This window comes from Callithrix jacchus, chromosome 13 (genome assembly GCF_049354715.1).
Source record: "Callithrix jacchus isolate 240 chromosome 13, calJac240_pri, whole genome shotgun sequence".
Classification (NCBI taxonomy): domain Eukaryota; kingdom Metazoa; phylum Chordata; class Mammalia; order Primates; family Cebidae; genus Callithrix; species Callithrix jacchus.
In genome coordinates this window covers 31,306,576-31,319,568 of record NC_133514.1, presented here as the reverse complement: position 1 = coordinate 31,319,568, position 12,993 = coordinate 31,306,576, and the positions used below count along the sequence as shown (strand labels likewise).

The window sequence follows — 12,993 nt, the reverse complement described above, 5'->3', positions numbered from 1 at the left end:
AGGAGGAGATAATTTCTCAAGCCAGAAAAATATCCAAACACACTTGCTTATTCACAAGCTGTGTTTATTATGAAGCTATGGCAATAAACTAAATAGACGCACTCTAGTCAGAGGCACAGCATAAATGTAGTATGGTCATTCCTTACCCTTAAAGACTGATATTTTAGGAGTAAATCAGTATGGCTTGTACAGTTTGTTGATGCATTGTCAGTGACAACACACAAGATCAAGAGTAACATTTCTGGACCTTTTCTCATAGCTGACTTGTCATCAACATCCTTTTACATAGTTTTGATATTAACTTAAAGACTGAATAATTGAACTGCAATTAAATCCTGGTTTTCGGGATGTTTCTCGCTGTTTTATTTTTATTTATTTATTTTTTTGAGTTGGGGTCTCTGTTGCTTAGGCTGGAGTACAGTGGCATGATCATGGCTCATAGTAACCTCACACTCAAGTGTTATCTTCCCACCTCAGCCTCCTCAGTAGCTGGGACTATAGTCGTGCTCCACCACACCTGGCTAAGTTTTTCTAGTTTTTGTAGAGAGAGTCTCACTATGTCGCCCAGGCTGGTCTTAAATTCCTGGCCTCAAGTCATCCTCTTGCCTTGGCCTCCCAAAGTGCTAGGATTGTAGGCATGAGTCGCTGAGCCTGGCCTCTTTGTTTTATTTTAATTACATTCTTCTTAAATAGCATACCTGCTGCCTCATGAAGACAATTACATTCCTTTTTGGGAAAATCAGCAGATAGAACTCTTTGTAAAGAGAGGTTCTAGTACCTGTGGTCGCTCAGTCTGCACCCGACGAAGGCAGTCTGCACCATAGATCACTGTATTCTCAGGGATGACTTCAAAAGTATTTAGGTTGCAACAAGCCCCAATGATGCAGCCACTTGTTAATATTACATTTCTGCCTACATATGCTGCAATAAAAACACAGAAAGAATTGCAACTTAAGACATAAATGATAACAACACCTTTCTTTCCTAAGATGATTTAGGTATAAAAGTGTAAACTAGCCGGGCGCGGTGGCTCACGCCTGTAATCCCAGCACTTTGGGAGGCCGAGGCGGGTGGATCACGAGATCAAGAGATCGAGACCATCCTGGTCAACAAGGTGAAACCCCATCTCTACTAAAAATACAAAAATTAGCTGGGCATGGTGGCGCGTGCCTGTAATCCCAGCTACTCAGGAGGCTGAGGGAGGAGAATTGCCTGAACCCAGGAGGCGGAGGTTGCGGTGAGCCGAGATTGCGCCATTGCACTCCAGCCTGGGTAACAAGAGCGAAACTACGACTCAAAAAAAAAAAAAAAAAAGTGTAAACTGGCCTTAAGAAAAAAGTTAAAGAAAATACTTCTGTTTGGAGATTCTATGGACAACACAGAGACAGGCAATACATGCCAGGTCAGATGGATTCAAAATGGAGCTCTGCTGCCATCTGTGTGACCTTGGGAAAGTCACTGCAAAGTCTCTAAGCTCACGTTTATCTGTAAAACAAGAGGCCACTCTACTTCACAGTTGAAGGAATAATGAGATAACAGATGTAAAGTGCTGACCACAGGTTTGATACACAGCAAGCACACAATTAAAAATGCCAATAATGATAGTAGTGATAATAACTGATGATCCAAATTAAAATAAAAGCCATTAAGTAGATTAACAAAAAGTATAATTGTATTATTTAAAAAAGCATTTTCTTTCATGCCACTCAGGATCAAGAAATATAACCCACTATTCTAAAGAAGTGTCATCATTCAGATTCTTTCTGGACCTTAGTCGGACAAGCTCTTGAAGTGGCTTCCCAGTAGTGACAGTGACTTTATGTAATCTCCTGTCTGGTCCCACTCACGAGCACATGATACTTGTTTCTGATTGGCTAGGGTAAAGTATTCCTGAAACTAAAGAAAGCAACTAGAGAAACTGTAATTTTTTTCCCCCTTTAATTCTACAACGACTCTAACCAACTAAAATTCCAGAGACTAGTATTTAGTAGAAATATTTTCCAAATCTTTCATTTAAACGTTATGGTTTAATTCAACCCTTAAATGTACACAGCTGATTTTAAATGTAATATATTTAACCACATTACCAGATAACCACATAATCAGATTAGGTTCCTTAGTGGCAAAGAATTCGTTTGCCAGCGATTGCAGGCCACTTCGAAGCACACCACCTTATCAGTTTATATTAGGTTGCTTCCCAGGACACCATGGAGAGAAAAGAGGTCACTGCTTTGACGACAAAACTCTGAACGTAGCTTACCTTTCGATTCGATGACATTATTATCTCCCATCTTCATGGCTTGGGAATCTGTAAAGCCAGAGTTAGGGAAATACTATAAATATGTTCATCTGTAGTCCCTACTAACGTAGTATGTCCTTATACTGCACTGGGACAGAGGACAGGGACGTCAGATGGGCCATGCAGGCTCACCCTTGCCAGAACTCTTTGCTCTGGGCAATCTGTGGTAAGGGTTTAATCTTTAAACAAATATCTCTAGGTATAAATAAATGACGTGTGTTTTTCAAAGAAACAAGTACCTTATACCCTGATTTATGAGTAAAATATTTTCACAATTATTTCAAGATAATTAAAACTATCCATCACCCAGTCACTTAAACACTGTTAAAAGTTTGATATATCTTTATATAAACATATAGAATTTCCTGTATGTAAGTGGGAATCAAACTGTATAAACTTTCATAGATTATTCAGTTCACTTGAATTTTCAAGCATTAGTCCATGCTATTAAAATCTTTAGGCCAGGCAGGGTGGCACTCAACACCAGCCTGGGCAACACAGTGAGACACCATCTCTACCAAAAATAAAACTAGCTGGGCATAGCAGTATGCACCTATAATCCCAGCTACTTGGGAGGCTGAGATGGGAGGGCTGCTTGAGTCTGGGAGATGAGGCTGCGGTAAGCTATGATGGTGCCACTGCATAGCAGGCAGCCTGGGTGACAGAGCAAGATCCTGTCTCAAAAAAGGTAAAGTAAAATCTTTAAAAATATAATTTAAAATGACTACTTAATGGTCCTAGTGGTTTTATGATTGTAGCTCAATTTTTAAAATATCTTTCTATTGCTGACCATGTAGATTTTTCCTTCGAAATATTTTCTACTATATATTATATGTTTTGCAGACACCATAAAATTTTACTATCTTTTGAGAGTACTAAATCAAACAAAAGAACTGGAGACATTCAGGGGGGAAAAAAGACAACAAACAAATAATGGAATATTTTCACCCCTACACAGCATTTTATTGAATCAGACAATGTATTATCTAACCTAAAACTATACAGGAACCACACTGACAAAGCTGGGGCTCTTGAATCAAGAAAGAAGTCAGCATTGCTGTCACTCAGCAATTGCTACCTGTCAACAAGCTGTAGAACCAGCAAAAGAAGTGGTTACTTTCAAAATGCTGAGCTAAAGATATGTGTCTGCGTTTGTCTAAAAATAGCATACTTTACTCTATTGAGTTATTTACAGGAACAGAAAGGACCATTTAAAAAATACATACTGTCAATAAGTCTGTTCAAAGAGCTGGATGATCTGCTTTTATTTATTTATTTATATTCATATTTATTTATTTATTTTTAGATGGAGTCTCACTCTGTCACCCAGGTTGGAATGCAGTGGCACAATTTCGGCTTACTGCAACCTCTGCCTCCCAAGTTCAAGTGATTCTCTTGCCTCAGCCTCCTGAGTAGCTGGAATTACAGACGTATGCCACCGTGCCCAGCTAATTTTTTGTAATTTTTTTTTTTAGTAGAGATGGAGTTTTACCATGTTGGCCAGGCTGGTCTTGAATTCCTGCCCTCAAGTGAAGCCTGCTTCAGACTTCCAATGTGCTGGAATTACAGGCATGAGCCACTGCACCTGGCCTGGCCGACCTACTTTTAAAAATGTAATTATAATATATATTATGAATGTAAGTATATTTGATAGACAAATTATGATAATTTGACAATTTCTACAGGAGAAGACTTAGGTACTAAAGGATAGCCAGGAATTATTTATGGTAGATTATTGTAAAGGATACAACAGCCAACTTCAAACACATTATTGGTGCCAATGATCATAGGTTTTGGTTCTGGATCTTCAGTGTCAGGAGTGATATTATCCGGGTAACTGTAAAAGGAAGAGACAAATCATCCAAAAAGGCAATCACACAATAAGCAATTTTCTTCCCATTTCAAATTTGGGTTAATTCTTTCAATTTTACCTACGTCAAGCCTCAAAGATATGACTATGTAAGTTACTTCTTTCTTTAATCTCACTCTACCACCCAGGCTGGTACAGTGGCACCATCTTGGCTTACTGCAAACTCTGTCTCCCAGGTTCAAGCAATTCTCCTGCCTTAGCTTCCTGAGTAGCTGGGACTACAGGCATGTGCCACCAAGCCTGGCTAATTTTTGTCTTTTTGTAGAGATGGGGTTTCCCCATGTTGCCCAGGCTGGTCTCTAACTTCTGACCTCAGGTGATCCACCCACAAGGGCCTTCCAAAGTGCTGGGATTACAGGCGTGAGCCGCTGAGCCCAGCCTATGTAAATTATTTCTTAATTCAAGTGATTCATTCATCCTGTATGCTAGAGAAGGCTTGATTTTGAATTGAAGAGAGCTACTAAAAAGTGAAAAAGTCATGGTATGTAGAGAAGAACAGACTACCTTAGTTTATTTTTTAAATTCGAAGTCCAGAGGGTCTTCTCCAGGACAAAGGAAGAAAGATGCTAGCTGTATTTTTAGGCTGCTAATTAGAATAAAAATCATGCCTAACTTGAAAATTTTCCATCCTTAATAATCATTTGAGATTGTGAAACATAAACAGATATTCACATAAAATAATTATTTGCTCTTAGTTAGCTAGTTGAAATATTTGGAAGATAAAATGTTTGTGTTCTAAGAGGAGGAAGCCATTTTTAAACGGTGATTTATCTCTGACAGTTGAGTTACTGCAGAATATAGCTGCTGTTAATTGACTTACACTGAAGGTGCCAAATGTATTTTAAATCCTAAGTAAGCATTAAATCACTCTTTTTCTGACACTTAGATATTTTCCCAAGGTCTTTCTTACAAATTCCATATGTGGTTGCTATAAATTAGGTATAAGCTTGAATTTCTTGCCAAAATTTTATCTAGAAAGAACTTATAAATGCTTATGAAAAATTCATAGGTTATTATAGTCTAGTTCACTATGATCATGTATATGTTCTAGTATTTTCTTATTTTTTAATCTTTATAGTTTAAAAATTGCCTCTAGGACTCTACATTTTTCAACTATAATTCTGGGTGCAAAACATTTGAAGATATATATTAGAGTTAAATTGATGTGTTTAAGGCATGAGTAATAACATTTTGGTCAGAACCAATCCCAAAGAAACCTCTCTGCAGGGTGGTGAGCGCAGCACTTGGAGGTGGAAGTGCTCAGGAAATGTTTGCTTGAGGAAAGGGTGAGAAAGCCACATGTAAGGGGAAGACGATCAGACCCAGCGTCAGAGATTCTAGGCAGCTACTCAGCTCTCTCATCTTGGACAAGCCTTTTCCCCCATCGGGTTTTCAGTTTGGTCATTTACTTACAAACGAGACCCTTAATGTTTCTCTAGCTCTAAAATAGTAGGCCTTCCGGATATCAGTTGAAAATATTCTTACAGACAGCTGAAATTAACAAAAAACATTACCCATGGTACTTGGTTCACAGTATGTCTAAGAGTCTTACTCACGCATTTATGATAAGGGCCTGTTCTTCTATCAGGTTCCCTTCACCAATCACTATTGGCCCGGCTTCCGCAATAATACGTGCTTTAGGATGGACCACTGTCCGAGGTCCTGTTAAAAACAGTTGGAGAAGAAATTATTGGTGGAGGCTATGCTTCTAACAGGAGGGTGGGAGGTGCTGAGGATGGGTGAGGCTGTTGGGAGAAACATTTTCTAAGTATGTGCCAGGCACCAAGCTAGGTACTTCACAGATATTATCTCGCAAGCTTATCATCAGTAGTCAGGGCCAAGTTGCAAGCCAATGTGGGTGGAATGGCACAGGCGCTAGAGCCAGACAGCTCTGGCTCAGCCTCCTCTCGAAGGCTTCCCGTGATCTCAGCAGTGAAACAGAGGTGATGACAACACCAGTCCCAAAGGGTAGCTGCAAGGGTTAGGGGTGATAATGCTGGAGACACAGTATGTAACACAAAGTTGGCAATAAAAATTCCTTCTTTTCCCTTGGAAAGGGAAGGCTCTCTTTGCTTAAGATGTGCAGCTTTCTTATGTGAGAGTACCTCAGAATTAAGTCTTTTTATTACATAATTAAAAATAAATATGGAGACTGAGGTGGGCAGATTGCTTGAGGTCAGGAGTTCAAGACCAGCCTGGCCAACATGGTCTCTACCAAAAAATAGTAAAATTAGCTGGGCGTGATGGTGTGTGCCTGTAGGCCCAGCTACTTGGGAGGCTGAGGCAGGAGAATCATGTGAACCCAGGAAGCAGAGGCTGCAGTGAGATGAAATCATGCCACTGCACTCCAGCCTAGGTGACAGAGCAAGACTCTGTCTCAAAAAAAGGGAGAAATATGGGTGGACAAAAGTCAGAAACTATGGAATCTAACAGCTTTGTTCCTCTGTCAGTGTTCCTATTACGAGCACACCCACTGAAAGGAGGCACAGTTTCTGCTGTCTGGCCTAGGATATGATTTAAACCAGTGAAAGCTGAAAAGGTTAAAGGGAGGCAGCAGAAGGACCCAAAGATGATCACTAGAGTCCTAAGACTTTGGCGTGGGGAGCCCTGAGGCGATGCCTCCGGTCTCAAACCAGAGGGAACAGCCAGAGCCCTGATTACTCCCACTTACCTACCCCACCCTGAGCCTGGAATGCTAACACACTCCCTCCCAGCTTTATCTACCACAGGCTGAGGGTTCTGGTGATAATGAAACCACTGATGAGAAAACACACCCTCCTTTAGCCTCTCTCCAATATCCATCCCACACACCTCTCAATATCAATACAGTTTTTATGGGTAAACAAGTGCAGATGAAGTAACTGACTCTGAAAGTAAGAGAGGGTGCACAGAAGTGTTGACAGAAGGCGTGGGGGATTAGGAAAGTGACAACACTGTCCAAGAAATTCAGTATTCAATTGTGTAAATTTTTTTTTTTTTTTTTTTTTTTAGAGACAGGGTCTCATTCTGTCACCCACGCTGGAGTGTAGTAGCGTGATCATAACTCCCTGCAGCCTTCAATTCCTGGGTTCAAGCAATCCTCTTGCCTCAGCCTCTTGAATAGCTGGAACTAAGGCACACGCCACCACATCCAGCTACTTTTTAGAGATAGGGTCTCATTCTCACTGTTGCCCAGGCTGGCCTTGAACACTTGGCCTCAAGAAATCCTGCTGTCTCAGCCTCCCAAAGTGCTGGGATTACAGGCGTGAGCCACTGTGCCCCACCTAATTATATAAATTGTCAATTCATAATTATTATCTGCCTGTGACAGCTGATATGCCTCACTATATGTTACGGGCAACAAAATAAATACATGTTATTTTTGTTCTTTTGAGCTTGTTATTTTGAAAACTGAGAATGCTTAATATACACGCATTCACAAATGTACTAAAATAAATAAAGAGGACCCAGCAATCCCATTACTGGGTATACATCCAAAGGACTATAAATTGTGCTACTACTGTAAGGACACATGCATACGAATGTTCACTGCAGCACTGTTTACAATAGCAAAGACCTGGAATCAACCCAAATGCCCATCGATGATTGACTGAACAGGGAAAATGTGGCACATATACACCACGGAATATGATGCAGCAATCAAAAATGATGAGTTCGTGTCCTGTGTAGGGACATGGATGAACCTGGAGAACATCATTCTCAGCAAACTGACACAAGAACAGAAAATGAAATACCGCATGTTCTCACTCATAGGCAGGTGTTGAACAATGAGAACACAGGGACACAGGGAGGGGAGCACTACACACTGGGGTCTGTTGGGGGGAATAGGGGAGGGACAGTGGAGGGTGGGGAGTTGGGGAGAGATAGCATGGGGAGAAATGCCAGATAAAGGTGAAGGGGAGGAAGGCAGCAAATCACACTGCCTCATGTGTACCTATGCAACTATCGTGCATGTTCTTCACATGTACCCCAAAACCTAAAATGCAATTTAAAAAAAAGAAAGAAAGAGGTGTTTCTGGTGCCCAGAGACTTGGAGAGAATCTCAGGGATGCTTATTCTTTTTCCTGACAAGGAATTGCTGGGGGTTGATAAGGAGCGTGGGGGCCTAAAACAGGATGCTCAGTCCAACATCCCAACATTTCTTACCAGGATGCACAGTCTGGTAAGAAATAACAAGAGAGTGGCCTTGGCATCTCTCAGTCACTTCTGGCTCCCCAAATCTTCAGCTGTTAAAGTAAAATTTCCCAGGGAAATTCTCCTATTCAGATGGAAGATTCCACGATAGAAGATGGGGTGGATCTGAGATCCCCGGGAAGCTTCTCAAGTTGAACATGAGTGTAAATGTGTGCATCTAATCTTTTCTTTAAAATAAACAAAAAATATATATGCATACATACACACATATTCACACAGATATATACTTATTTATATAAAACATGATTATTCCAAAAATTCAAATGAAGCAAAAAGTGAAAGATCTTCTTATGCTAATTTTATTCCCTAGAGGTAAATATTCTTAAAAGTTTGGGGTATATTATTCCAGATGTGAACTCCACTGTATATTTAAGACTGTAAATACTGCTGGGGGCGGTAGCTCATGCCTGTAATCCCGGCACCCTGGGAGGCCAAGTGACCTCACTTGAGATCAGGAGTTAGAGAACAGCCTCGCTAACATGGTGAAACCCCATCTCTAAGAAAAATACAAAAAAATTAGTCGGGCGTAGTGGTGCACGTCTGTGGTCCCAGCTACTTGGGAGGCTGAGGTGGGAGGATCACTTGAACCTGGGAGGCAGATGTTGCAGTGGGCCAAGATCACACCAGGCACTCCAGCCTGGGTGACAGAGCAAGACTCCATCTCAAAAAAAAAAAAAAAAAAAAGAAAAAAAAAAAATCTGTAACTATCACTCCATATAAGCTATATCTCATTAAAATTTTTAAAATAAATACAATTTAAAGAAAAATACACATTTCAAGCCCATACTTCTTTCAAACCAAGAAACAGTACTTCTGCAATTTGCTTATTTCATGGTACTTTTTCCATATATCTAGACAGATATTCTTTTTAATGGCTGAAAAGTATCTCATATCACATTAATATGCCATATCTTATTTCACAGATCCTTTAATAATGGCATTTAGACATCACCGCTTTTGGGGCTGAGGCCCTAAACAACAGGGAAACGAGCAATGGGTTCCTGTTTAAGGAGAAGCTGTAAGGCTTCCAGCTGTGGGAACCAACGGAAATGTGCAGTTTGCACCATACCAGGTTTATATTTTACGTCAAAATATTCTATGATAACAGGACACAATCTGCCTCTTTTAGGTTCTTTGTAATCAAAGCCCCAGCCGGCCCCACACCCCCTTGTCTAGAAAGTCTAGACACTGAACTCTATCACCTAAAGGCTACGAGCTTACTCTCACAAAGGTTTGTTTTCTCATCTATAAAAAGAAGAGATTTGTAACAACCTACTTCATTGGGTCGAAATGTGGATTATATGAAATAACCTTTGAGAGATCGTGGAGTCTAGACCATGGTTCCTAAACATGGGAGATTTATCATATTTACTACTAAAAGCTAACACATAACTTTTTTCTTTTTCTTGTTTTTGAGGAATTAAGTTTTTATTCGGCTCAGACCAGGAGTCCGTGGGTCTTGACTTCTGCGTATTTGCCAGTTTTCTTCTCCACATTCTTCTCGGCCTGTCTGTAGCCTCATGAGCTGTTTCTTCTTCAGGTAGTGGATCTTGGCTTTCTCCTTCCTCTTCTCCTCCAGGGTGCCTGTCACTGCCTGGTACTTCCAGCCAACCTCATGAGCCAGGCACCCCAGATAGGCAAACTTTCTTGTAGACTTCAGATGTACAATCTTGAGGGCAGCGGGATCCACCATCCGCTTTTTCTTGTTGCAGGGTGATGGGATGTGGTCAAACACCTTGAGGCGGTCCAGGGCAGCCTGGCCTCGCTTGGTCTGGTGGGAAAGCATGGCTGCTATGGTCCACCAGAAGATGTGGCTGGGGGCCTGGAAGTGGTGGGGGCTTGGAAGTGGTAGGGGCCTCTGGAAGGGTTGGTGTTCATCCTCTTGCAGAGGAAAGGTAGGTACTTCAACTTGTTTCTATAGAAATTGCCAGAAATGTTGATGCCCTCCAGTACACGACCACCATCTTCTGGCCCAGCAGTACCTGCTTAGCCACGACTGCTGCCAGGCAGCCCAGGAGATGGCCTCGACCGTTGAGCACCAGGACCTGCACCTCCGCCATCTTTGGCAGCTGCCCAGGAAACATAGCTTTTTCATAGTAAGCAAAAGAACTAATTCTGGTCTGGGACACAGAAGAAAAAGAACTGCTTTGCTGCTCTACTCAGGTAATACCTCCTGTTAGCCAAGGGGAAAATTCCACACCACATGATCAGACAGTAAGAAGATCAATGAAAGTATTTTCCATAACTAGCTTTAAAAATCTTAGATATAGGGCTGATCGCAGTGGCTCACACCTGTAATCCCAGCGCTTTGGGAGGCTGAGGTGGGAGGACTACTTAAGGCCAGGAGTTTCAGACCAGCCTGGGCAACAAGTCAGACCCCTTCTCTACAAAATGAAAAACTTAAAAAAAAAATTGGCCAGGTATAGTGGGGTGCACCTGTGGTCCCAACTACTTGAGAGGCTGAGGCAGGAGGATTGCTTGAGTCTAAGGGTTTGAGGCTACAGGGAACTATGATTGTACCACGGTACTCCAGCCTGGGTGACAGAGCAAGACACCGCCTCTAAGAAAAAGATAAGAGGAAGTGACTGTCATGTCTGTGACAGAAAGCAGATCCTCTGCCACTGCTAGACAAGTGGCCAGAGATACTAGATATTCTGCCGGTCATCAAGCTATAGCTCTTGACAAGACAAAAATACCCCCGGGACCTGTGTTTCTTTAGAAGTTCTTCTACAGTGTATTTCTGAAAATGAGTGATAGTTTCATTTTTCCCTTTTAAAAATGACTAATACATGTTTATTATATAAAGAGCCCAAAGAAGCACACTTAATTTTTTTTTTTTTAATTTTCACAGAAGATACCAGAAGCACACATTTTTAAAAATTAAAAGAGGCCAGGTGTGGTGGCTCACACCTGTAATCCCAGGACTTTGGGAGACCAAAGCAGGTGGATCACTTGAGCACAGGAGTTTGAGACCAGCCTGGGCAACATGGCGAAACCCCATCTCTACTAAAAAACGCAAAAATTAGCCAGGCATTGTGGTGGGCACCTATAATCCCAGCTACTTGGGAGGCTGAGGCAGGAGACTCACTTGAACCCAGGAGGCAGAGGTTGTAGTGAGCCAAGATCACGCCACTGCACTCCAGCCTGGGTGACAGGGCGATACTCTGTCTCAAAAGAAAGAAAGAAAAAAATGACCCCAAGTCCCATAATGTCTTACACATATTTAGAAAATAATATGTGAGCTTTTTTAAGCAGGTATTTTGTTATTGTTATTACTGTCTTTATCATTGTTAATAATTACTAAACAAGTAACTGGAAAACGCCTGGTTAGAAATCCGAGGGCTTTGTCCAGGGAGGGAGGGAAAGCACCACTGCACTTAGGTGAGACCAGTGATTTAGACACCACCTCCACCTGCTGGCAGCATTGCCAAACTACAGGTCCCAGTGTTAATGCGGCTGAAATAAGTTTGTGAAACGATCAACTATAAATTGTGAGGGGACAGTAATACACCAAATAGCTTCCCTCAACTTCTTCCGGGTCTTTTTTGGGGCATAGACTGGAGTGGTTAGCTAAGTGTACTTCAGGATATGTAACCACTAAGATTTAGGTTTGGTGAACTTTCTTTTTGGATACAGTTTCACTCTGTCGTCACGTCTGGAGTGCAGTGGCGCAACGGCTCACTGCAACCTCCGCCTCCCAGGTTCAAATAATTATCCTGCCTCAGCCTCCCAAGTAGCTGGGACTGCAGGCGCCCACCGCCATGCCCCGCTAAGTTTTTGTATTTTAGTAGAGATGGGGTTTCACCGTGTTGCTTGGGCTAGTCTCGAACTCCTGAGCTCAGGAAATCCGCTAGCCTCGGCTTCCCAAAGTGCTAGGATTACAGACGTGAGCCACTGCACCCGGCCTGCTGAACTTTTTTTTTTTTTGAGACGGCATTTCGCTTGTTACCCAGGCTGGAGTGCAATGGCGCGATCTCGGCTCACCGCAACCTCTGCCTCCTGGGTTCAGGCAGTTCTCCTGCCTCAGCCTCCTAAGTAGCTGGGATTACAGGCATGCGCCACCGTGCCCAGCTAATTTTTTGTATTTTTAGTAGAGACGGGGTTTCACCATGTTGACCAGGATGGTCTCGATATCTTGACCTCGTGATCCACCTGCCTCGGCCTCCCAAAGTGCTGGGATTACAGGCTTGAGCCACCGCGCCCGGCCCTTTTTTTTTTTTTTTTTTTTTTTTTTTTTGAGATGGAGTCTTGCTCTGTTGTGAGAGTGCAGTGGCGCCATCTCAGTTTACTGCAACCTCTGCCCCCCAAGTTCAAGTGATTCTTCTGCCTCAGCCTCCCGAGTACCTGGGATTTCAGGCACACGCCACCATGCCCAGCTAATTTTTTTATTTTTAGTACAGATGGGGTTTCACCATGTTGGCCAGGATGATCTCAATCTCTTGACCTCATGATCCTCCTGCCTCAGCCTTCCAAAGTGCTGGGATTATAGGCATGAACCACCGCACCCAGCCCTGGTGAATTTCTTAAAGGAAGTCTATGACTTCAGTGAATGGTGCAGATAATTCTGTGTCTGGGTGGTCTGATGATGGAGGTTGAGGCAGCAGAGAGCCCAGAGCCCAGCAATTCAAAT

At 42.2% G+C, this 12,993-nt stretch overlaps 1 protein-coding gene and 1 pseudogene across 2 annotated transcripts in view; both read right to left on the bottom strand.

Annotated features, from left to right (window-relative positions):
• DCTN6 (dynactin subunit 6) overlaps nucleotides 1-12,993 on the bottom strand; it is a 30,946-nt gene that overhangs the window by 3,222 nt on the left and 14,731 nt on the right. For both annotated transcript variants that reach the window (XM_017963750.4, XM_002756915.7), the window contains exons 3-6: nucleotides 5,726-5,831; nucleotides 4,048-4,136; nucleotides 2,261-2,308; nucleotides 779-921 (exon numbers count right to left, since the gene is read on the bottom strand). In XM_017963750.4, the coding sequence (XP_017819239.1) occupies nucleotides 779-921; nucleotides 2,261-2,308; nucleotides 4,048-4,136; nucleotides 5,726-5,831 (386 nt within the window). The remainder of the gene's footprint in view (nucleotides 1-778; nucleotides 922-2,260; nucleotides 2,309-4,047; nucleotides 4,137-5,725; nucleotides 5,832-12,993) is intronic.
• LOC144578957 (large ribosomal subunit protein uL13 pseudogene) lies at nucleotides 9,034-11,572 on the bottom strand (annotated as a pseudogene).